The sequence below is a fragment of the Olea europaea genome, chromosome 16 (genome assembly GCF_002742605.1).
Source record: "Olea europaea var. sylvestris chromosome 16, O_europaea_v1, whole genome shotgun sequence".
Classification (NCBI taxonomy): Eukaryota; Viridiplantae; Streptophyta; class Magnoliopsida; order Lamiales; family Oleaceae; genus Olea; species Olea europaea.
Genome location: NC_036252.1, coordinates 12,497,069 through 12,524,824, shown reverse-complemented (window position 1 = coordinate 12,524,824; position 27,756 = coordinate 12,497,069). Strand labels below are relative to the sequence as shown.

Sequence of the window (27,756 nt, the reverse complement as noted above, 5' to 3'; positions counted from 1 at the left end):
TGTCAATTGATAATTGTGCAAATTTGTTTGTCGTTTATGTATTTTCTTTTGTATATTCAACGTCCTTATGTCCCATGAATTTCCATACGTCCAGTTTTCACAATTCAAAATTAGGATGAGGAAGTCACAGGCTTTGCTAAACTTTACGTGCTGTGGAAGGTGTCTATCTGCTAAGTCTCCAAGGGAATATTACTAGGCATCATACTGGATTTGTCCAAAGTCTTCAATCTGATTGTCAGTTCTATCAACGAAATTTATTCGTGCACATGTTATTTAGGTCTTTCATTAGACAAATCCTGAATATTGAGAATAAAAATATCAAATTGAAGATTACAGCTTTTATCAATGATTTTTTTTACTTTTATTCCTTTTTTCTACTTTGAATCATTATTTTATTCCGCGAAGATTCAAAATAATTGCTGATGATCTACTTTTCACTTGTGGCAGAGCGCTAACTAGCATATATATATATATATATAAAATAAAGCACCAACATGGTCCTGGTTTGGTTTTTAGCTCCATCAAGAGAGGATGGAGGGGGTTAGGATTCCCTTACCAAGATATAAATACAGTTATACAAATACATTGGAGGAGGCTAACCTCCAACCAAAGGAATTAAAATTGAAAGCAGTAAATAAGGAGGTACTACTTCCTGTACAAGTGTGAATAAAGAGATAAAAAAGCTAAAGGCCTCTAAACATGGGAAGACCATATTTGTAGATCTACACTGCAGCGCAAAGCTGTCGAGCAAGTTAATAAGGGATCCCACCAGTGGAGCATGCCAAGAAATCGATAGAAGAAGCAGGTGTAGGGTTGATTAGAGAGATGCCAAATATAGGGACGATTTCCAAATTTCCATGCTTGTATACAACTCAATATAAACGGCCATTGTAAAGAAATAAGAAGTTGAGAAGCTAACTAGCTAAGTATGTTCACTGACTATCGATTCTCAAATTATCAGGGCTAATTACATGAATGGTTACTAAACTTTGTCATATGTTACTATTTAATTACTAAACCTAAAAATGTATTTCAATGGTCACCGAACTTTATTAAGTATTACTATTTTATAACTGAACTCAAAAATGTATCTTAATAATCACTGAACCATGCACTGTGTTACGCATCCATCACTTAAATGGAAAAATATGTTAAGTTCAACAAACGACATCAACTTAAATGATGGATTGATAATATGGTGCATGGTTCAGTGACTATTGAAATTCATTTTTGAGTTCAATTATGAAGTGATGACACTTAGTAAAGTTCACTAACCATTGAGATACATTTTTTGAGTTCGGTTATTAAGTAGTAAGAATTTCTTTTTTCCTCAAATCGATCTCCGTGAAAAAAGAAATTAGTGATAACACTTAGCAAAGTTCACTAATCATTGAGATACATTTTTTGAGTTCGGTTATTAAGTAGTAACAATTTCTTTTTTCCTTGAATCGATCTCCGTGAAAAAAGAAATTAGGATCCGTTTGATTGTCAATATTTTTCATGAAAAATGACTTTTTTCCACCTAAATTCCCGTTTTGTGTTGTTTGATTAACCATTTTTTTCGTAGAAAATATTTTCCTACTTTTAGTCACGTGACCAGATTTTCCTTGAAAATAAGAAAAATATTTTCTTTGGATGGAGTGAAATTTTATTTTCCATGGAATTCAAACTTTCCAAAAATTCTATTTTATCAAGTCCTCCACCTACTCACGTATCCAATCTCCATCTCTCTCTCCTCCTTACCATGTACAAAACCATCTCTCACTACACACAATTGAACCAAAACTAAAAAAGACGGTAGAAGATACCAAAAAAAAAAAAAGGAACGAGAAACCAAATACTCACACAACTGAACCAAGAAAAAGGAAGAAAAAATCAAGGACCCGAACGAATTGCTGCTTCCATCCGCCATATTCACTGCGAAAGGTCGACAACGATCCATTGATTGCATTGATTAAGTTTTATTTCACATTACTTGTAAAAATTGCGAATGAACGATCTTCCATGTGCATGTACTTTATGTATTTAGTTTTGAATTCTAAAAATTGTGACTGTATTTATCAAATTGCTCTGCTTGTTTCTCCTCTCCAAAAAGTATGTAAAAGTATGACATCATACTTAAATTTATCAAACTGCTTCGCTAGTTTTTCATCTATATTTTATATCTATGACTCATAACAAATTGGCACCGCATTAACAAATGCTACCCAGTGAGGACATATGAGATCTTCAAGGTTCAAAGACCCCACTTAACAACCTCAGATTTTGGAGACAGAGAACGAGAGAGATGACCTTGCAATTTACTTTCTTCACCATCATTATACGTACTAACCAACTTGGATTATGAGCTTTTAGGATGAAGTTGGTTTAAGCTTGTCTAATTTGTGCTTCTTTATCTTTAGTATTTCTCACAAGGATTGGATATTTGTACTGGTATACAGGTTCCAACATCCATTTGTACTTTAGCTGTAGTATCCTCGGTTATCCCAATTTCTTATGCAAGGATTGTTATATTGTTGTTCGAAATTCAATTAAGGAATGAAAATGGAATGAAACAACATGAAGGAAGCCAAAAAAAAATCGGCGTGGAAACCAAACGGTGGAAATATAAAGAAAAAACGGAGGCCCACGGCATGGCCATCTACCGAGATTTAAAGGGGTCCTTCAATTACTCCATGCGACCGCATGGATTAATACCATGCGGCCGCATGGTGATTTCTTGTGACCGTTGGGGAGCCGTTTTTCTACCGTTATAACTTCAAAAGTGGTGGCTTTTCAACCTATTTTGGCACCATTTTGTGCACACTTGGTGATGGCCTATAAATAGGTGATAAATCTAAAGCCAAATAATGTGAATAACATTTTGTGATCAATACTCATTCCAAAATCAAAGATCAAACAATTGATTGATATTCATACTCAATTTCTTTTGTGTTCTTAAAGTTTTGAAAGATCGCACTTATGCTTTGGTGCTAGATCCTTTACAAGGCTTGTTATAATCTTACAAACCATTTGTCAAAGATCCTTAAGCATCTCATCCAATCCCGGGAGGAAACAAATATAGTTTGAGGACAGCGATTACGCATTCGAGCCTTCCATTTTATTTTCTTCTAATTTCTGGATATTAATTCAACTTGTGATTACATTTTCATTTTTGTTGTCTCTTCTTCATTCCTCTATATATTTCCAACAATCTCAAACTATATTATCCTGCGATGGAGAAGGAGACCATCATGGCAACCATTAAACTTATGAATCAGGATCTGGTTCGATTGGATCATTTTGGCGGGATGAACTTCACGCGGTGACAAGACAAGTTGAAATTCCTATTAACGGCATTGAAGATTTTTTATATCCTTGATCCAGAATTGGCGCCTTTGCCGAAACCCACAAATGAAGAAACCGAATCAATCAAGGCCGAGAGACAAAAATGCCAAGAAGATGAATTGATTTGCCGCGGTCATATCTTGAATGCCCTGTCGGATCGCTTATATGATTTGTATACAAATACAACTTCAGCAAAGGAAATCTGGAATGCTTTGGAAAGTAAGTATAAGGCGAAAGAGGAAGGTACAAAGAAGTTTTTAATTTCTAAGTATTTTGATTTTAAATTCTTAGAAAATATCCCCCTACTTCCCCCAGAGCTTGAGTTGCAAGTGATTGTCAATAAATTGAAAGTGGTGAAGATTGAAATCCCAGAGACCTTTCAAGTGGGGGCTGTAATTGCTAAACTCCCGGGGACTTGGAAAGGATACGGAAGAAAATTATGCATATTTCGGAAGATTATTCTTTGGAACAATTGCAAAAACATGTTTGGATTGAGGAAGAATCCCGATTGCGTGACAGGAGTGAAAACTCTTTGGAGGAAACTTCCAAAGCTAATGCTATTGAGAAATCTGATCCGCCTACAAAATCTAACAAGAGGAAGCCTTCAAGGAACTTTAACAAGTCCAAAAAGAAGACCAAAGGAGGATGTTATGTTTGTGGAAAATCTGGACACTACGCAAAAGATCGTAGACACCGAAAACACAACACCTCCGAAGGTAAAGTAAATTCCATCCAAGAAGAAAAGATTGTGGCCACCATAAGCGAGATAAATGCTATTAAAGGAAAGGTTCCCAACTGATGGTATGATCTTGTGCCACGGTACATGTATTATATGACAAATCTTTATTCAAAACATATAATGAAGTGGATGGAGATCAAGAGATACAAATGGGTAACGAGGTGAGATCCAAAGTGATTGGAAAAGGAAGTATAGACATTATCTTCACTTCCGGGAAAAACGTTACTCTCACAAATGTGCTACATATTCCGGATATGAATAGGAAACTAGTGAGTGGAAATCTCTTGGAAAAATCGGGTATTAAAAGTGTCTTTGAGTCCGGTAAACTTGTATTATCCCTCAACGGGAAATTTGTTGAAAATGGCTATTCTTGTGAAGGAATGGTTAAGTTATGTACTATTGACAATGAAATAAATAAAACTGATTTCGCTTATGTTGTGGATTCATTTTCATTATGGCATGCTAGATTAGGTCATGTTGGAATAAGTGCCATGAAACGCATGAAAAATTGTGAATTGATCTCATATGATGGAAATAATGAAAATAAATGCAAGATTTGTGTTGAATCTAAAATGATCAAAAAGTCTTACCATAGTGTAAAAAGGACTTCTAACATTTTAGAACTTATTCACACCGATATATGTGAAATGAATGGCATGTTAACTAAAGGTGAAAATAGGTACTTTATTACCTTCATTGATGACTTTTCTAGATATACGTATGTTTACTTGATAAAACATAAAAGTGAAGCTTTTGATATGTTTAAAGTATACCAAAACGAGGTTGAAAATTATCTGGAAAAGAAAATTAAAACCTTGAAAAGTGATAGAGGTGGTGAATATTTCTCCAATAAATTTAATTTGTTTTGTGAACAACATGGAATTATTCATTAATGTTCTGCACCTAGAACACGTGAATAAAACGGCTTGGCTGAAAGAAAAAATAGAACATTTGTAGAAATAATAAATGCCGTGCTTATTCATGCTAAGTTGCCATTTAATTTGTGGGGTGAAGCTTTGTTGAATGCATGTAGAATACATAATAGAATTCCTTCGAAATATATTAAGGTTTCTCCTTATGAATTATGGAAAGGAAGAAAATCAAACATTAGATACTCCAAAGTATGGGGGTGTCTTGCTTATAGCAAGAACACAAATCCTAATATGACCAAATTGGGTCCAAGAGGCATTAAGTGTGCCTTTGTGGGATATGTAAATAATAGCAAATCTTATAGATTGCTGAATTTGGAGTCCAATGTAATTATCGGATCCAACGATGTGGAGTTCTTTAAGGATTAATTGTCTTCGGATAATAAATTGAGGGAAAACTTTGAAAATATCCCTAGCTCAAGTGGAACACATTATGAAACGTATTCAAAAGATGTTGATGAATCTAGTGAAGCACAAAGAAGCAAGAGAACTCGGGCTGAGAAGTCTTTGGGACCGGATAAAATTGATTCTCAATTTATCTCCTTCTACTTGGTAGAGGGAAATGAGTTGAATGTTGTAAAGACAATTCCTTTTGTTCTACAAGTGGAATCTGGCCCTAAGACTTATAAAGAAGCTATGGCTTCACGTGATAGCATCTTTTGGAAGGATGTAATTAAGGACGAAATGGATTCGATAATATCCAATAACACTTGGGAGCTTGTTGATCTACCACAGGGATCCAAATCCATAGAATGTAAATGGGTATTTAGAAGAAAAATAATGTTGATGGATCCTTAAATACTTCAAGGCTAGATTAGTAGCCAAAGGATATCGGCAAAAAGAAGGAATTTACTACTTTGATACCTATGCATCGGTTGCTAGAATAACATCGATCAGGATGTTATTCGCTTTAGCTTCAATATATGACTTGCATGTTTATCAAATGGATGTCAAAACAGCATTCCTAAATGGAGATCTCGATGATAAGGTCTATATGGAACAACTTGAAGGGTTTGTCCTACCCAGAAATGAACATAAGGTATGCAAGTTGGTGAAATCCTTGTACAGATTGAATCAAGCACCTAAGAAATGGCATGAGAAATTTGACTTAGCAATTATATCATTCGGGTTTAAGCATAATATTGTAGATAAATGTTTACATTTCAAAGTACGTGGAAATTATGTGACATTTATATGCTTATATATTGATGACATTTTGATTATGAGTAATCATATGGACGGCATAGAAGAAACGAAGAGGTTTCTATCTTCCACATTCAAAATAAAAGATCTTGGACATGTGGATACCATTTTAGGTATCAAAGTCACAAAGACTAGTGGGGGTTACTATTTGAGTCAATTACATTATATTGAGAATGTGATAAATAAATTCAAACACTTGAACTTAAAGAAATATAGTACCCCAATCGATCCAAATCTGACTCTTATAAAGAATAGTAGAAGGACGATTGCTCAATTGGAGTATGCAAGTGCTATAGGGAGTTTTATGTATGCAGTTCAATGCACAAGACCGGACATAGCCTATGCAATAAGTAAACTCAGCAGGTTTACTAGCAATCCGAGCAATAATCATTGGAAGGCCATTGGGAGAGTTCTTGGTTATTTAAAGAAAACTAAGAACTTGGGCCTACAATATAATAAATTCTCGACAGTATTGGAAGGATTTACCGATGCAAGTTGGACATCTAACACGGGTGAAAGTAAATCCACCTCGGGTTGGGTGTTTATTCTTGAAGGAGGTGCTGTTTCTTGGAAATCAAAGAAACAAACATGCATAACATACTCAACCATGAAATCCGAATTTGTTGCACTATCGGATATCGGGAAAGAAGTTGAGTGGCTTAAGAATCTCTTCTATGAGATACCTTTGGGATCGAAGAGTGTGTCTTCAATACTTATCATGTGTGATAGTCAAGCCACGTTAGCGAAAGCATACAATGAAAAGTCTACACATATGAGTCTTAAGACATGACTACATAAGGAAATTAATCAAAGATGGAATAATTTCCCTAAATTATGTAAAGTTAATTGAGAACTTCGGATCCTTTAACTAAACCACTAAATAGAGATTTAGTGGCATCTACTTTGAGTAGGATGGAGTTGAAACTCCTTTCAAATAAAGGTCCACCAATGGCGGCAACCCTACCGATCATTACTCAAAAGGTAATCCATGGGTTCAAAGGGTAAAAACATGTCATTCGATATGTGGGATGGTCACAGCATTATTAAAATCCGCAATGACTCTATCCTAAGTAAAATAATGCTATTTGTTACTGAAGTGAGGGTTGAACATTAAAACTCTTAATGAAGTTCAGTGCTAAAACACAAGTACCTCTAAAAGTAACAAAGGTACTGGAAGAATTTCACCTAAACAAACTTCGAGGTGGTGCCACCTCAAGTGAGAGTTGGAGTTTCTCTGTTAAAAAGTTTGTTGAATAGGATGAGCGCAAGGCCATAACAGCGTTAAGCGAGATATGAGGAACTTGAGAACACGTGGTACTCGTGTGTGTGTTCGGACCGGTATTGTCACTTGGAATAACTGGTTCAAAGCTACGGCTACCTTTGATTCCGACTTTACTTTGTTTGGATTACACTATGGCTAGATTCAAATCAAAAGATATCTAGTTCTTATGCATGAGTATCGTATGATTTGAGTATGAGATTTCTTTATTGAAATTTTGAGCAAGTGGGGGATTGTTATATTGTTGTTCGAAATTCAATTAAGGAATGAAAATGGAATGAAACAATATGAAAGAAGCCAAAGAAAAACCGGCGTGGAAATCAAACGGTGGAAATATAAAGAAAAAACGGAGGCCCAAACTTTGTGCCATGCGACCGCATGGCCATGTACCGAGATTTAAAGAGGCCCTTCCATTACTCCATGCTGCAGCATGGATTAATGTCATGCGGCCGCATGGTGAATTCCTGTGACCGTTGGGAGACGTTTTCCTACTGTTATAACTTCAAAAGTGGTGGCTTTTCAACCTATTTTGACACCATTTCGTGCACACTTGGTGATGGCCTATAAATAGGTGATAAATCGAAAGCCAAATAATGTGAATAACATTTTGTGATCAATACTCATTCCAAAATCAAAGATCAAACAATTGATTGATATTCCGACTCAATTTCTTCTTTGTGTTTTTAGAGTTTTGGAGGATTGCACTTATGCTTTGGTGCTAGATCCTTTACAAGGCTTGTTATAATCCTACAAACCGTTTGCCAAAGATCCTTAAACATCTCATTCAATCCCAAGAGGCAAATATAGTTTGAGGACATCGATTATGCGTTCGAGCCTTCCATTTTATTTTCTTCAAATTTTTGGATATTAATTCAACTTGTGATTACATTTTCATTTTTGTTGTCTCTTCTTCATTCCTCTATATATTTCTAACAAGGATATCATGTTTCTGCTTAAAAAGTTGCTCAGTATCACAAAAACACAAGTTGATGCTTATTCAAGAGTGTAACTTAACTATATTTCAAGCCAGTAGTTGCCAATTTTATCCTTCTCCACCTCATTCTCTCGTATCTTTCTTTCTTTCCTTCATGATTCTCTTCTTTCCTTCCTGGGTGCCTGCCTGCCTGCCTTCCTTCCTTTTCTTCTTTGTGCAATACAACAGCTCAGGTGCCTCAGTTCTAGCAACTACCTCTGCAGCAACTCACACCACCAAAATTCTCTTCTACCTCGCCATTTCTTTCCTTGTTATTTTCAAGTTTCTCCAGCCGCACACGGAGTGCCTCCCCTGTTTCTAGCTCCTATACCACTAGTGACAGTATCAACTTCGGCTGAATCCTTTCTCCTCTGCTTTTGCTATTTGCTAAACTCTCTCAAACTTCCAACCCCCCACACCACACGCTACTGCTAAGCTGCACGTGGCAGCCACTTCATCATCATTAGCTTTGGTGTCTCTATAATCAGAAACAGTTGGAGAGGGGTTCTACGTGTCAGCTTCTGCTGTCATTTTCAGCAACTTTAATCTCTAGTTTTTTTTAAGAAAAAAATATAGTTTTACTTTCTTAATATTGTAGTATCAGTAATTTCTAAAATGAGTCGATTATTTCTATTGAAACTATACCTCTCAATTTATAATTTGCTTAGAATAGATTATTGTATTAATTCCTAATTATCACTTATCGTGTATGCAGGGGTGCAGAATATCCTGATCTCTGGCCTTCTCCCTCCTATAATGAGCCTCTGGACGTTTCTAAGAACTTTACATTTGATGTGATATCAGGCATCCTGGCAGGTTATTATATTTTCTTCAACTATTCAAATATATCTGATACTCGACACTTCTATGGCTTGATTAAACTTCAACTGAGTTGTCTTCTTCTTGTGCTGCTATGCTTAATTCTTTTTTTAAATTAAATATTTTCCTTCCATGTGTATTAAAATATTACCTATTTTTATTTTCGATATTAAATAACTTCTCTTAGCAACACATGTGATGAATCTGAAGCTTATGTTCTCCCGTTTCGTGGAACATTAGATTAAGACTTCATCAAAATTATTGGAATCGCGTATCCTTTTGTAGTCAAGACCGAATATGCGAAAAGAGAATCTAATCGTAAGAAATAATTGATCATGTAGCTTGAGTTGTGATAGTTCCAAGATCTGATAGGAGATTGTCTCCAAATGCTTCTCCGTGCACTTCGATTAAATGTGCTGGTGTGGAGATCTTCCAATGAATTGTTATTTTTTAGTTTTGATAGATACTCATTTAATAGATAGAGGACAGAGATATATCCTCGAATACAGAAGAGGCCGATTACTTGAATTCTCTTATTCAATGATCTAAGGCGTTTAAATAGGCTTGCATTCAACGTTTAGAAATTAGAAAATAGCAATTGAAAGGAACGTACAGAACTGGACGTGTCACAGCTGATGTTCTAGCTTGGGAGGAGTTTTCGAACGTACAATATTTCATCAATCAACAAAATTATTAGGCATTGAATATTAATAGTATAGTATCTTCTTAACATTGATTACGCATAACACATATTCCGCTCTTTTTTCCTTTGTAGGGGAAACTAGAATTCGGAAAGTGGAGGACCAAACTTTGTCCTAGTTATGATGATATGGAGGCTATCTTTGGAAATGACTGTGCTATAGGACATTGCGCTGTAATCGACAATGATAATTTATCCTCCATACCCGGTATGTAAAAGATCGTAAATAAAAATTTTTATATATTTCATATTATATGAAAGATCCTAACAAGTTCTTTTTTTCTCAGATAAAAAAATGAGTGAAGTTGACGGTCAAAACGATGATATAGATCCAGGCCCAGTTCGAGCTCCTAAGCATAACATCGAAGTAGGAACCAACAAAATTCGATGACGACGTACCCAACCCAATGATGAAAGTCGCATAGCCATATCAAGCATTGCTGAATCGCCTAAAAAAATTGCAAATGCAATGGAGATTCAAGCAACGTTAGATACACTAAACCATATCAATTGGCAATTGATTCTAGAAAAATTACAAAACATTGAGAAGCATGACATAATGCAAGTCATGAAAGTATTTCATTCTGATGAGAGTCTGGCTAGAGTATTTATGAGCTTGACTGATAAAGAATTCATGTGTGATTTGGTCTTTGAGAATATTTGTCATGAACCGCCTCCACTACTTTAAGATGACGTGATTGGATAATTCAACAAACATATGTAAAAGTATGATATTTATGTTGGTATGAATTGCTACTTCTTGTAATAGAGATTTTTTTTTATTTTATTTTAACTTTTGTTCTTCTGTTCTATGCTGGACATAATCTCATCATTGTTTATTTGATTATCTCATAGTAATTGGAATGAAAAATAATTAATTCTTTTATATGAGTATAAATCAGAATTGGTGAGGCTGTTTTCCTTATTGTTATAAATTCTATTATTTTTTATAACATTATCGTCAAATTACAACTTCTTCAGAAAAATATATTCAAAGATACTCAATATATTTAATTGTGAAGGGACCATTGTTTAGTACATCAAAAAATTGACTGGGTAATTGTCATGGAAAAAATGATGATTTCCATGGAAAAAGGGATAATTTTCATAGAAAATAATGGCTGTCAATCAACTAACGTTGGAAAAAATGATTATTTTCATGGAAAATAATGGCTATCAAATACTAAAAGATGGAAAAATGCAATATTTCTACATAGAAAATTAAGTTAATCAAACATCTATAATTAACAATTTTCATGTAAGTAATTGCGAGGCAATTGAATTACCTAGAAAATATTTTCTTTCAATACAAATTCTATTTTCACAATCAAAGGCACCCTTAAAGAAAATGAAGGGAAAAAAGTTGAAAAATCAAATTGATCTCAGTTATATTGGCACTAATTCGAACATTTTTGTATTTTTCTTTGTCATTTTTTCAGTGTTCCTACTATTTCTCTTTCAATCATTTTATACGAAGTTCGAGATACGGTGAACTAATATCAAATGATCTAAAAATCAAACGTACCTTTATCGTGATGGAAACTATATGTCGAGTAGAACTTTTTTCTCTTCATTTTCTTTAGTTTCTTCTTTCACATAAGTTGATTTGGGGAAAAATGAAATTGTTACTACTTAATAACTGAATTTAAAAATGTATTTCAATGGTCATTGAACTTCATCAAGTGTTACTACTTCATAACCAAACTCAAAAATATATCTTAATGATCACTAAACTATGCACCGTGTTACCCTTCCTTCACTCAAGTCGACGTAACAAATTTAATGGATTTTTCATTTGTTACGTCGACTTGAGTGAAGGAAGGGTAACACGGTGCATAGTTTAGTGATCATTGAGATATATTTTTAAGTTTAGTTATGAAGTAGAAACACTTGGTGAAGTTTAGTGACCATTGAGATATATTTTTAAATTTAGTTATTCAGTAATAACAAATGGCAAAGTTAAGTAACCATTCATGTAGGTTAACCCCATATTATCATGATATTATCCACTGTAATTACTATTATCATTGCAATGTGCGTGCATATTTACCTAACTGATTTCTCAATACTCGAGATAGGGTACATAAGCAATATTTTAGTTTCAACAGGTGTACAAAGTTTTAAGATTCTTTGCCCACTTTGTGTAAGATTATTGATATGTCCTTTTTTCAATGCCAAATCTTCTTGCAGTTGTTCAGATTTTCTTTAATGCCATCCATAAAGATATGAAAGCTGAGAACCTTAATGTTTTTTTTCTGAACTTAAGTCTAAATTAACAGTACAGCAGAAGTTTGACTTAATTTCCTTAGCCGAAAGGGAAGACTGAACTCAGTTTAGACCACCCACAAATCCGTGGTCGGCAACTTTGAATCTCTGAAAGGGATGGATTTCCATGAAACTCGTTCTTATTGTGCTTTAGTGAAGTCAAAAGTAACAATTTTTGTGCAACAGATATTCAATGATTCCAGTTAAAGGGTTGACACCACCATTTGAAAATGTGTTCTTTTTTGTGTTCTATTTGCTTTATTCGAGAACGAATAACTTTATTTCATCGCGCACTTAGACATGTGATTTTTGTCGTAATTCTTGGCACGCAGTTTTGTACAAGTCAATCATTGTTTGTAAATTGGAGAAATTGGAGAAAGTTAAGAGAAATCTGTTGACATGAATGAGTTGCTGGTGGGGCTGGCAATGGCATCTTATGAGTTATTGGATGACAATGAGATTTGCTTATTGCTGTGGGAATGGGGAAGGGTCTTTATCATTAGGGAAATGGCATAAGGAGACCCACAAACTGTAGCTCTAAGTGGCACAACATGTTCAGCACTACTTTTATAAGTTAGCCCTTGTTTGATACATATTCTACAAATTATATTTTTTAACTATATTTTTTTCAACAATTTAATTTTCACAAAATATATTTTAAAAAAGCCTACATTAAACAGGATCATATTTATTTTGTAGTTGAAATAAATGATTTACTTATTTTGTGTATGTTGATCAAAGAAGAAACTATAATGAAACACAACATAATTGATATTCCCAATTATATTAACAGTTTTTTATATAGTTTGTTCATTGTTCAAACACGCGTTTTTGAGAACGAATTGGTGGAAGAGTAATGATACTCATCACTAGCGGTGATCTATACAAGTTATACGACAATGGAATTTTCAGTTCATAATTTAATGGAGTTGTGATGCGTTGGACAATGAATCAAGCAACATGTCACATGTATAGTGATGGAGCACTATTAATGACGCATATTATTCATTGATGGACTGCTTGGTCACCAAGTACTACAGAGTATTAATCTTTTGATAGCATAATTCTGTAAACTTGATAAATTGGAGAATAATGTTATCTAGCACTTGTCTAGACAAAAATGAAGAGCGCGTCATCTAAAATCTAGACAAATAATATTATTTTTGGAATATATTTATAACTTAATTGAACAATTTTAGATGAACTTCACTGTCACGTCCACTTATAGTAAATACCAATTGTACTTAATTAGGTGAATTGTAGCCAATTGGCAGTCGAATTAGGACCGAGCTACTTAGCCACAATGGGTGACATCGAGGTTGAGACAACACACACATGAGGGGTCAGGATTATTTTATTCAAGTGAAACCCACCTTAGCATGTGAGGGCGCGATCATCCATTGTATCAACCATGATGTTCATTTGGCATTTTCGGTCAAATTAATGGAATTATAATCAGGTGACACGTGGAAGGAAGCCATGTCTATGAGACTAGTACCCGGCTACACAGGTAAATTTAACCTCAAGCCCCGTTTTAAGTGAAAGAATGTATTCTTAAATAGTGTGATGGGGAATGCATGGTTAAAGATTAATGAAAAATTTTGGGTTTACGTGTCATATTATTTAATTAAAGAATGTATAGTTAAAAATGAATTTTAGAAAAATGAATTTTTGGAAGAATGAGGCTCAAAACAAGGGCTTAGCATTTCGTCGGCCACGCCCCAGTTTTAGGACTTCTGATTTTCCCTGGTCTTGTGCCCTTGTTTGGCACCCATTTTAATGAGAAATTTTGTTAAAATATATTATAAAATAATTATTTTTTGGGAGAATGTGTGGTTAAAAAAGAATGAAATTTTTTTATTTACATATAATATTATTTTATTAAATAATATATGACTGAAAAGAAGAGAAAGAAAAATGTATTAAAATTTTAATTGATGCTAAACAGGGGCTTAACTGTTCAAAGATGTCAATTATTGACGTGAATTACTGAACGGTCGAACATTTTTTGAAGAGTCATCGTTTCCGTGCGTGGCCTTTGATTGGTCCACAAAATGTGTCTAGAGGGTCCTTGAGGATCAGGAATTAATTTGTACTGAAATTTCTTATGAAGAGGAAATGAATTTTTTCTTGAATATCGTCTATTAAGCCTATTTTACAATCATTATTTTAGAACTATTTATTCTATATACTCAATTTCAGTTGCCCATTTACACATTTAGCCTTTGCTTGAGCCACATTATTTTTATAAGAATGCATATTTAAATAGTGTATTGATGAAAAATGTGGTTAAAAAATAAAGAATTTTTTTTGATTTGATTGTAATATTATTTTATTGAAAAATTGTGATTAAAATGATGTCAAGTCACTATTTAAGAATGTATTTTTTGAAAGAATGTGGCTCAAACAGGACCTTAAATATTTTGTACGTAAATCCAAATTTTTTCTATTTTTTAACCACACATTTCCAAAATTTCATTATTGAAAACAATGTTTTGAACAAATAATAGCCATCAAACAGGGGCTAAAAAAGATTGACAAAGTATTGAAATTTGGAATTTCATCTTAAAATGTCTATATTTTCATTTTTATTTAATGTGGGATTTATCTTGAAATTTGTGTGCTCATATCTTTTAACTTTAGTCAGATCGAATTACTCTTTAAAATTTAATGGGCTTTAGTATCATGTTAAAACTTTATTCCATTTTAAAATATCAACATTATTTTAGTCCAAACTCTTATAAGTAAATCTATGTTTTCATCTCTATTCGATATTGAATTTTATCACTTAACATATCTTAAAAAGATGGTGACTAGTTTTAGCAGATCAATCTTGAAATTCGTGTGCTCTTTTTTGCCTCAATCAGATCAAATTGCTCATTTGAGCTTATTAGGCTCTTATACCATATTAAAATTTGAGATTCCATTTTAAAATGTTAATTTATTAAAATGAGTAGTTCATAACCTTATAAATAGGTTTATATTTTCAGTGTTATTCGATGTGGAATTTATTTCTTAACAAAAAGGAATAGAAACTTTTTTGACCTTCGGACAAATCTTACTTAATCAAGTAAAATTCCAAGTTTATCCGACATATGTACTAGAAAATTGAAGGGTGAAATTCTTATTCAAAAGGATATTGATATTTTAAATTAGAGAGACAATAGAAGAAAATAGAAAGTTAATAGACTTAATCATTTTTTATGAAGATCCAAAAATGATGTACTTATATATTAGAACTAGGGTTGCAGGGTTCAATAGTTATAATAATTAAGGTTGTAGGGATATAAGTTTACAACACTCCTCATTGAATTATTAATTACACAATACATGACAAGTTAAAAATCTTGTTATTTAAACATAGAACTAGACAAGAATATCAAAAGAAAGAAAATGAGTAATTATTTTGGGAGTATGATGCCTCATTTCAACATTGTCAAGAAAATTAAGTAGGAAAAAAAAACCTTGAACAAATGAAAAAGAGTACAGTTACTGTCATATACCGCTAGGAAAAAACCTGAATAATTAAAAAAGAGTAGATCTACTACTCGGATGTTGATAATCTAGATCTTTGCGTCGATGTATTATTATTTTATGCATAATTTCTAAAATATTGAACGTTGGAAATGCTTTTATGAATAAGTCATCCACATTGTCACTTGAGTGAGTATATTGAATACTGATGAACTAATCTTTCGATGCTTGTTTTTATAGAAGAATTTTAGAAAAATATGATTTGTCATGTTCCCTTTGATATAGTACTTTTGAGTTATTCAATTGAAACTGCGTTGTTTTCATACAACGTTGTTGGAATACTGAAACTAATCTACATCATGCTTGAGTATGTTAGCTTATATTCCTTAATAATACAAATTCTCAAAAAAAGCTGCTATCAAGGTTTTTCTTCACAAATCTTTCCATGATATAGTTGTTTCTCCACATGTAGATGCATATCCTATTATGGTTTAGCTTTATGTAGATTGTAGAGATAACAACCATCAACATATCCGACTAGAAAAGTGATAACCCAAGAATAGCTAATCAAGAGAGAGTGAATTAGTTTTTAAAACTTTTTCAAAAATAAATCCAAATTTAAACTAATTTGGTGGCAAATAAGTTAATCAAACAAACGTACACAAATACAGAATTAATAAGTAGATGGGAAGAGAGGATGTAAGGGATATAATTATGAATGTTCGATCCAAAGCAATGATCTATACCTCCGTTACCAAGCCCTCTGGCACGAGCAATGCATTTTTCATTATATTAATTGACTTATGATGCAATCTAATCCTTTACAATGCTATTGGTGACTTGCAATCAAGGAGCACCAATCCTTATACAATATAGAGCTTTACGATACCTCTATATGATCCACAAATCCAAACAGTGATGAGTTTATAAATTGAACTTCTCTCTCAATAAATGATACGATCAAAATTAAGTATGAATGAAGTTCAAATATTAGATAAGAAAACTTTGATGGAAAAGATGATTTTCAAAAGTTGATTCAATTAATCAAAAGTTTTCAAAGTGAATGTTTGAAGAATTAAATAAGATGTAAGCTCAAAGATTTTGCTCAAATATTTTTCATTTTAATACTTAAAAGAATGTTGCAGTGATGCAAGAAGTGAGATATTTACAAAGTATAAAACATCAGAATGATCAAATTTTGGACCTTTGAAATTTTGTCATCGACCACCGCTCCTTCCGGTTGACCACTGACAGTTTACGATCTTGTTACATTTTTGTCCCGTTTGACCTGATTTGAAGCTTTTTAGCAGCATGGACTTTTGAAAAGTATTTTTAACTAACTTTTCAAGATAAAATACATTTTTCGAGTTCAAATATAATTTTTAAAAGTTATTTTTATATTTGATCGAAACATTGTATCACAATAACTTTTAATGTGCAAAGTTGTTTTTAATGCATAGAAGGATTTTGAGCTTCTACATTCATTTGCCAAATATCAAAGTGTTGGTACATTTACATTTTATCTAAAAAATCAAATCTTTGATCTTCCTTTGAAATTTAGCTCTTGAATTCTTGAATGTGTAATTTCGGTCTTGACCTCCTTCTTAAGTTAGATCTGTGAGAATAGATTTCAATCTTTTGACAATTATCGATCAATTTTTCATCATATGCTTTGAAAAATTATAACCACTTGAATTCAGCTTATTAGCAAATGAGATTAGTTTGTTTGTTATAATCAAATTTTAAGGTTATAATCAACCATATGTTAACGAAAAGATCTGAGTTTTTATGAATGGAATTATCACATGTCAATAGTACTCTTATGTAACAAAAAAAAGGGTGTTTTAACACCCCTTCAATGATTTTGAGTTGGATTAGATATGTTTTGCAAGGAGATTTACAGATAAAGCTATGCATCGCCGAGTATAATTTGTAGATAGGGTAATACTTCAATTATAATGAAATATAGTACTTTGGGTTCAAGAGCATTTTCTCCATCTTTTAACTGAAATAATGAATCTTGTATCAAATGATCGAACAACAATAGGTGACGCCAGTGAATGCGCTTTATCCATATAAAAACACTTGAATGTTTTTTTTTTTTTCAGTATGTGAAGATTAAAGAACAAATAATCCTTTCAAAAATGTTCAACTTGCACGTCAAGATAAAATTTGATATTTTTTAATCTTTTATTCAAAACTCATTGTTTAAATAATCTCAAGCTATCTAGAAGTCCCAATAAAATTTAAATAATCAACATAAACTGTCGGAATTGTAATATTTATTTTCTTCATAAAAACACCAGGACAAATATCGCCATTTTCATAATCATCATTCAATAAATATTCATTAAAGCGATTTGAATTGTTTTAATTTGAATAATGATCTTTACAATTTAATTGAGAACATAATTGGGATATGTATAATTTATTTTTGACATTTTAAGTCCTTCATTAATTTTAAAGTACATGTCACTGCCAAGTGAACCATACAGATATTAATCGTTTGATTTTCAACAAGTAAACATAATCATGAACATGGAATAAAGTAGTGATTTTAGTATCCAATTCACGGGAACATTGTATTTGACCGAGATAAAATTAAATGCAACTTTAATTAAATAGCAAATAAGTTGTTATAATTTTTCTATACTAATCTCTAAATTATTAATTAAACTAGCGAAAGCAAGTAAATGTATTTTCAAATATGTGATATGCATATCTAAGATTTCGAGTCCCTCCTGTTATTCTATTTTATTGTAATAATTAAAATGTCAATTTGAAATCATTTATGTTGATCAATGTTCCTAATTTAATTGAAAGTATCTCTCGATAGTGATCAAATATATTCCCCTCATGTAACCCTTTAATCTCAATGAAAGATACAATCATGATAAATGTATTAACAAGTGCTATAACAATTGTTGAAACCATATAAATTATAGAAGTACATCTCTATCCTTTATCAAATCTTACAATGTTTTATTATATTGTGCTCAAACCCTATTATATCTCTCGATAATAATAAAATTCACTAACAATTTAATTGGTGATCAAGTAATTAAAAAGAAAAATAATAATAATAATAAACATCCACAAATCAAACGAAATTAAAGTCAAAATATTTAATTAAAAACTAAAAATACCATAACAAGAGTTCATCTCATTCTAACAATATATAAAACCAACCAGCATATTGGAATTACAAGAAATCATGTTGAATGTACAGAACATCACCCGGAATTGTGAGTTAACGAATGAAAGAAGATGAATCCTAATGTTCTTGATTTTTTTCAAAGTAATATTGATAAATCTTCAATAATTTTTCACTTTTTGCCCACAAATCCTAAATTTAATCCCCAGTTGATGAGTTCTTGAATTTTGCTTTTGAAATCTTCTCACAATATATGATTTTGCCCCTCTTTTTATGATGAAATTGATGGAATATTGTAGTATTACATATATGTAAGAGGTCTCTCTAATATGTATTTCGATGTTAGGAATTTGTCGGAGTAAAACATTGGTTGAAAATCACTTCCTAATTGGTTCCCAAAAAAGTTCCAATAAGGAAAGTTGCCTTCGCGCTATCATGTTTTTTGTTTCTTCCCAGTCGTTAATATTTTGATCACAATTTTTCTTTCGATATCTGACTGAGGCGATTCAAATTATGTTGAAAAGCTACATCAAAGGGATACAACTTTGCTTGAAGTATAATATTTCCAATTCGAACATTTACTATGCCAAAAATGGATCTCAACCTTTTGAGAAAAAAATTTGAAATATAACTTGTGCAACTGGAAATTGATTTGTGACAATATTTTGATCATATTTCATCCATTTTTTGTTTCTAGTTGCACCTAATTGTCTCCTACCAATCTTCAAAGTATCGTCTTGTGGTCCAAAGGAATTCTTGGATATTTGTAATTTAGTTTGTAAACTTTGGACTTCGTCATTTTTCACTGATTTTCGCTTCTTTCTTTCAATTCCTCGTTCAGCCATTGTGTTTTACCCACATAGCGTAAAATACAATAGTTTCAGATACATCTTATCAGAAGAACTATTAAATATCGCAATTTTAGACCATGAATAAGTATGTAAAATTCACTTTTGAGATATGCAATTACTACAATCATAAGACTCATTTCGAGTGAGAAACCTTTTGTTACGAATCAAACTTTTTTATCTTATAATTTCATTATTTTCATTCATCTTCTTTACAAAGAATCACATGTATCCTCTAATGAATTATATTTTTAAGGGTACGAACTATAGATTCAATTTTTTTTGTTTCTCTGGAGAATTCAATTCCACTCGTAGACTTCTTTCCATTTTGGCTTATGTTATTTGTCAATTATTTGATTTTGACACATGATAAATGTTATTAGGTGTTTAAGTTGATTGTGCCAAAGTATAATTTTTTTTTTTTTAAATCAACGAACTTCAAGCTCGTAACAATGTTTGGTTCAATCATCTTTATTAATGTGTAATACATGCCAAATGAAAGTACTGTTAATTTTTCTTTTTATTTTCCTCTAGTTGGAGACTCAAGAAGCTATATATATTATTAAACCCTTGTTTGAACTCCGTTTTTATCAAAATACATTTTTCTCTTTCTTCTTTTCGGTCACACATTTTCAATAAAATAATATTACACATAAATAAAAAAAATTCTTTGTTTTTCAACCACATATTCTTCAAAAAATCATTATTCAAAAATATATTTTTTAACAAAAAATGGTACTCAAACAAGAGTTAAATATTATTTTCTTACATTATCTTAATGTGATATCCACAACAAATATCAATAAATTAAGCAAATTCCATTGAATTTCAATAAAGTACATCATTAATATATAATTTTGTATTATTTGATAAGATGATGCTATTTTTTCTAAACCTTATGATGAAATTCGATTAACATGATATAATGTTAACATTATTATTTTTATTAATTTTAAATTTAACACGGTTACTCAAAATTCATGTGGGCCCAGGAGAAGAAAGATTAATATAATTTCTTTATTGAGCACTAAAGTAATAAATAGAAAAAAGATTTCTTTAATATGCTACAAATAATATACATTCAAGTGGGGCTCTGAAATAAAAAAGTCAAGACATGATCATAAAAATTTCAAGTACTTCGTTGACTTCGAACATGTAATTTTTTCTTTTTAAAGTAAACGCGTGCTAGAGATAGAAAATTATATATTTTTATCTTCATTAATATTTTAGACAATAAATTTAAGATCATAAAATGTAATTGTGCAAATAAATCGATATGTAATACAGAAAAACAAAGTAGGTACATAAAGCAATAGTGTATCTACAATAATAAAGTATCATTATACATTTTTAATAACATTCATATAATTGGATTGTATTTCTTCAGGTAAAACAATAAAATATTCTTTATAAAATATTAGGATAATACTATTTGTACATCAAGTGGTGTCTACCCGAGCGTTCAATCTTCTCACATAGAGGGAGACCCACTTCAGATAAATCATACTTTATTACAAGTGAATCCTCGTCCATCTGAGGGGATGGACACATCCCGATATACATGTAGTATCACCCAAAATATTAATGTGTTTGAAGTTACGCTACTTCAAGAGCCTTAATTTTATACAGTCATACCTCTTCGACAATATGGGTATTTAAAATTGATGATTCTTCAAACGTAATATTGCAATATCATTTTGAAATATTGATATGAAGTAACATGAGATAATAAAAAAACAAAAACAAAAAAACTTGTGTATTCAGAAGACATTATAAATACAATCGGTGTTTCTTCAAGATCAACTATATTATATTATTCAAGAATATGATACATACTAAATTATGCTATTCCAAGAAATATTCTTCTCGAATATTGACATATAAATGTTTGTGATTGAGCAATAAAATCAATATTCTAATATTGACGTGTAAATCAACGCCTTTGGGGTCGAAGTAATTATTACTTTATAAATTCAATTGGATAGAACTTGATGTTTTTTCTTCTGCGGAAAAAATCATCCATTTTTTCAATTGTATAGAATTTCTCACTGATAATGCGTCGTTAATTAGAGGGGGAAAAAGAAAACAGACAATAGACTTTTACGCATATTAATCAAAATTAAATATCTATAGATAAGAATTAAGACTGGAGGCGTATAATAAGTCATAACAATCATGGTTGTAGAAATATATTAATCATTTAATAATTAATAACTAAAATACAACAGCTGAGAAGTTTTTCAAAGTATAAATAAGCTCTAATAATATATTTTTACCAATAATTGTATCAAAATTAAAAAAAAAAAAAAAAGATCGTTTCGTCATGTGAGGATGGTAAAAGTATTGCTAGTCACACATAAGACTTTTCTATCTTTAATGTAACTTGGGTTACGACAAGCACAATAGAAAAATATATATGACTGTACATAGGAACTTAACAATTAATAAATTTAATAGTAATTGTAGAGTCAAATTAACTCATCTCTTGTTTAGTATATATTCTTTAATTATTTTTTTCAAACACATTTTCAAATATATTTTTTCTCAATTAAATAATTTTATACATAGATTCATAATTTTTTTCATTTTTTAACTACATCATTTTCATAATAATCACTTTTTACAAAATTTATTTTCAAAAAATCTAAATAAACATGCCTCTGGAAATGAATATTATGAAGAATAATGCTTGTGATATATCAAGGTGTACAACATGGTGTCCATGTGCCTCAGTATTGGTCGAGACGTCGGTGGGCCCGGGCGTGACAGGGGCCTTGGCCAATGCTGAGGCGCCGAGTGTTCATTTTGGACACCCCATTGAACATCATAGTGTACCCATAACATCATTGTATTATGAATATATTTATATACAATTCAAATTTGACGACTTTTAACTAATGAGTATAATGAGCAATTGTCAGACAATACTACATGGATTTACTCTAAAAAATTAATATTTTTTAACATTTAAAGTCCGCATGAAGATAAGAATGATTGAAATCTCACTATCTACTGCAATGTCCTATCTCGTATTTAGTCAAAAATAAAAATAAATAAAAAACAGTAGAAATATAATAGAAGATTGACAATACGTGTCACCAAAAAGATTTGTACAGAAAAACGAGAGTTTTTACATAAGGGATTACATAATGTCCACATGCCACTCGATCATTTATCAGCTTAAATTATAGTCAACTTTTTCATTCAATATTTTCTTTTTACATTATTTTCGATAATCGCTTATGTACATTTTTTTATGTGCAAGTAGCAAAATTCAAAATAAATAAAGCACTCATAACCTCATCTTGACGCATCCATCTGGTTGTTTTGTTGCCCACTTTTATTGCCCCACAAAAGAAAAGAGGTTGTTTGGGTACTATAGAAAATAAATAGGATTACCAAACAAATATTAATATTCCGAAGAAACTATTATTAATTTAAAATCAATTACATAAATATTCTTTCATATGACAGTTTTGAGTTAATATCACAAACAGTCACTGAACTTTGCCACAAGTTCCCAAAAGGTCATCAAACTTCAAAACTTATCTAAATAGACACTGAACTTTTCAAAAAGCTCACAGGAGGTCACTAAATTTCAAAACTTCCCTAAATAGTCACTAAATTTCGCAAAAAGTTTTTAAGAGATCACTGAACTTTGTAAAAAATTCCTAAAAGGTCACTAAATCAGTGATGTATGGAGTCTCAATTTGCAAAGTTGAGTGAGTAACCTTCTCGAATCTTTTTGCAAAGTTCAATGATTATTTAGGAAAGTTTTAAAGTTCAATGGCCTTTTAGGAGCTTTTTGCAAAGTTCAGTGACTATTTAGGATACTTTTGAAATTCGGTACCTTTTGGGAACTTTTTAGCAAAGTGCAGTGATTATTTAGGGAATTAACCTTGACAGTTTTATTTCAAAATTACATATATCTCTTCTACAAATAGTCAAATTTATTTTATTTCCCTTTTCGTTTTTCATTTCGAATCTAATTTTATAATTTCAAAAAGGTCAAAGGGTAAATGTCATAAGAAGAAGAAGAAAATTGTAATTAAGCTAAAAGCAAAACGGGACAATCGCCTAGGGTTAAAGTGCTAAGACAAACTTTTCTTTTAGTCAACTCTTGAATTAATTGAATAATCATCCATTCCCCCACTTTAATTTTCTATTTACTTTTATCAATAAATGTAAAATAAAAGCAAAATAAATTAGTTGGTCAACATTCATAAATCATGGGGCCATCTCAAAAGGCGATATATTTATATCTTAGAAAAGAATAAATAACCTTTATTTCAATTTATTGATAAATGGAAAAGTCACTAGTTGGAAGAGAAATTTACTTTTCTATTTTATTTTATTTTATTTTTTTCTAAATAAGCATAAGCAACAAGAAAAATTAACTACATGGGTCTATTAAAATAATTATATTCCACTATTTCATTTATTTTATCAGAGAAAAAAATTCAAAAAGTGATACCTCAAGAATAAGTTTAAAATTAAGTGAAACGAACTTTTAGGTAAAGTTTTTTTTTTTTTTTATTTACTTTTCGATAAAGTCAAATTACTTTTAAAATTAATAACTTTTACATTTTTAACTTTGCGTAGTAGAGAAATTATTGAAATTAAAATTTCAAACAAACTTTGAGTACAAATAAGTGGTTATAATAATTACCATAATAAGAAGTCAAATTAATCTGTCGAAAACAGCTAGAAGTCACAAAAATAGTGCAAAACAATAATAAGTTTTCCCCTTTATCATTTGAGTAATGTTATTCATAATTGTTCACTACGGTGATCGTCCTACGTGGCATCCTACATGACAATTTGTGATTTGACATATTAATGTATTAATTTTTTCTACCTCATATATTCAATTACTAATCGTTACATGACAATGAATGACTGTAAATAGCATCATTCTTACCATTTTCACCTTAAATTAGTCAAAATTTTACTTCCTCTTCTAAAATTGAAACATAAAATTCTTATAATTTCAAGAAAAGTTGTAATAAATTCTTGAAATTAGCATCCAATTGTCCCTAATTATTAGTTAATATACTCGTATCAAATTATGAATTGTCTTATAAAGATATAGTAACAGAGGGAAGGATACAAAATGAATGGACAGAAATTTGGATAATATAATCCTGTGTACCACCACCCACCGCCGCTCTTCTCCGCTCCTAAATAAAAGCTGAGGCCAATGTCACTTTCATGCAGCCTGCATAAAATTTACTTAAAAAAAAAAAAACAATTAGAACCAAAACAACTGTCCATTGAAAATTCAGTCAATTCATCAATCAAACACACACAAAAACGACGCACTTTTTCTACTACTTCTTCCTTGTACGCGGATTTAGTCATACATAGTTTTGTATGCCCAACAAAACACGCACACACACACACACAGGGGTAGAGAAAAATAAATCTTCCTTAATCTCATAAATTAATCACAGCCCATCTTGAAATTCTTGATTTTTTTTTTCTTGTTTACCGTAGACATCCGTTAATTTATGTTTATTTTTTACGTGGAAATTGATTATACATAATAATCTTTCTTCTGTAAAAAATGGCTTCTGCGGCAATATTTTCGTCGCTGAGGAGGAGGAGATCGCCGTCACTGGAGGCGTTTTTGGCGCCGGTGGATCTATCAAGCGAGGCCCTTTTGGATACTCTACGTGCTGTTTCTAGGGAGTTGGTGTCATCGTTTTCGGTCAACAATAGAATGGTGCCGTTTTTCCAGGGCAAGAATTTCAGATCTTTAATCCGGAAAATCCAGGTGTTTTCTGTCCTTCTGGATTCTTTTTGTGAAGTGGGATTGTCAAGAATGCCTTCAAAGGTGTTTTTATGTTTCAAGGAGTTGTATCTTGTGCTTTACAGATCGAAAATTTTGCTTTATTATGTTAAAGGGTCGAGTAAGTTGTGGCTTCTGCTTCAAAACCATTCGATTTCGGGTCATTTCCATGATCTAAATCAGGAAATCTTGACACTTTTGGATGTTTTTCCTTTAAGTGAAATTTATATATCTCAAGACGTTAAAGAACAGGTAGAATTGTTAAGGAAACAATCAAGAAAGTCGAAATTGTTAATTGAGAAGAACGATGATATATTGAGGATGAAGTTTTATAATTTCTTGAATGAACTTGAGAATGGAAAGGTTCCTGATCAGAATGAACTGTACTTGTTTTTTGTGGAAAAATTGGCCATTCGTGATGTGAAAAGTATTAGATTTGAGATTGAATTCTTGGAGGAGCAGATTGTGAATTGTGAGGGGGATATTGAGCCTACAGCCTCAGTACTGAATGGATTTGTGGCTTTAACACGATACTGTGGGTTCTTGCTGTTCAGATTTGAGGATGAGGAGGGTGAATTGGGAAAGTGGAGGCATAAGAAGACGAAGAAAGGACTGATTACCCAGGAGATTGCAGATACGTTTATTACGATTCCCAAGGATTTCTGCTGCCCAATATCATTGGATTTTATGTGGGATCCGGTGACAGTATCGACAGGGCAGACCTATGATCGGCTCTCAATATCAAGGTGGATGGAGGAAGGGCACAGTACTTGTCCAAAGACGGGGCAGATGCTTGTTCATACTCGGTTAGTTCCAAATCGGGCTCTGAGAAATTTGATCATGCAGTGGTGTCTTGCTAATGGGATTCCATATGATCCGCCAGAGAGTGTGGATTCTTCTTCTGAGAGTTACACTGCTGCTTTGCCGAGCAAGGCTGCAATGGAAGCTACTAAAGCCACAGCAGATCTTCTTGTTGAACGGCTAGCAAGTGGAACGGAAAAGGCGAAGACTGTGGCTGCCAGAGAGATAAGATTGTTAGCAAAATCGGGAAGAGAAAATCGTGCTTGCATTGCGGAGGCTGGTGCAATACCCTGTCTGAAATCGCTACTTTCATCTTCGGATGCCTTGGCACAAGAGAATTCTGTGACTGCAATGCTGAACTTATCCATTTATGATAAAAACAAATCCCGAATCATGGACATAGAAGGGTGTTTAGGATCAATAGTTGAAGTTTTGAGATCAGGACACACGACTGAGGCCAGGGAAAATGCTGCAGCTACGTTGTTCAGTCTCTCTGCTGTTCATGACTATAAGAAACAAATAGCAGAAGAAGATGGGGCAGTCGAAGCATTAGCAGGGCTGTTGATAGAGGGAACACCAAGAGGAAAAAAGGATGCAGTGACAGCTTTATTTAATCTATCCACTCACACTGAGAATTGTGTGAGAATGATAGAGTCTGGAGCTATGACAGCATTAGTGGGGGCGCTGGGATGCGAATGTGTCTCTGAAGAAGCAGCTGGTGCATTGGCCTTGATTGTCCGGCAACCAGTCGGAGCAGAAGCAGTCGGGAATGAGGAAATGGCAGTGGCCGGGCTGATTGGAATGATGCGATGTGGCACTCCAAGGGGGAAAGAAAATGCGGTGGCTGCGCTGCTTGAATTATGCAGAAGTGGTGGATCAGTAGCAACGGAGAGGGTTCGAAAGGCACCAGAATTGGCCGGTTTACTTCAGAGTTTGCTCTTTACAGGGACAAAACGAGCCAGGAGAAAAGCAGTGTCACTTGCTCGAGTTTTCCAGAGGTGTGAGTATTCATCATTGCATTTTGGTGGAATGGGTGTAGGGTACGCATTTGCTGGAAACTCGACTTCAGTTAGGGATTCAGGTTTTGCTGGCGATGTTGCAGTATCTATTTCGGTGCCTGTATTATAGTGGTAACGTGCACAGTTGTGTTCTTGTTTACCCATTCAACATTTTTTTAAGTATGTAATATTCGCAAAAATTTTCTTTCTAATATACAAGGAAAAGGTTACTGAAAAATCTAAATTTTAGTTCTTCTATATAGTTCGATTGCGATCCATGAAGAAACTGAGGGGCATTTGAGATTACAACTCGGCTAGAATGACCATATAATGTGCTAAATTGCCTATATATAACTTTGATTGTCAATGAAAATCAACACTTTTGGGCAAAGGTTACGTCCATTACTCCTGTGAATTATTCTTTTGATTATTTCCTTCTAACTAAAGGCGAACAGC

General features: G+C 32.4%; 1 protein-coding gene and 1 long non-coding RNA gene across 2 annotated transcripts; both read left to right on the top strand.

Annotated features, from left to right (window-relative positions):
• The first annotated feature begins 8,421 nt into the window (after positions 1–8,421).
• LOC111412822 lies at positions 8,422–10,734 on the top strand. Its single transcript, XR_002706112.1, has 3 exons — positions 8,422–9,266; positions 10,045–10,177; positions 10,257–10,734. It is a non-coding gene; the product is annotated as an uncharacterized LOC111412822 (long non-coding RNA).
• Positions 10,735–24,936: 14,202 nt separating this feature from the next.
• On the top strand, positions 24,937–27,538 carry LOC111412151 (U-box domain-containing protein 17-like). The gene has a single exon (XM_023042941.1). The coding sequence runs from the start codon at positions 25,277–25,279 to the stop codon at positions 27,428–27,430; it is 2,154 nt and encodes a 717-aa protein (XP_022898709.1). The 5' UTR covers positions 24,937–25,276; the 3' UTR covers positions 27,431–27,538.
• The last annotated feature ends 218 nt before the right edge of the window (positions 27,539–27,756 follow it).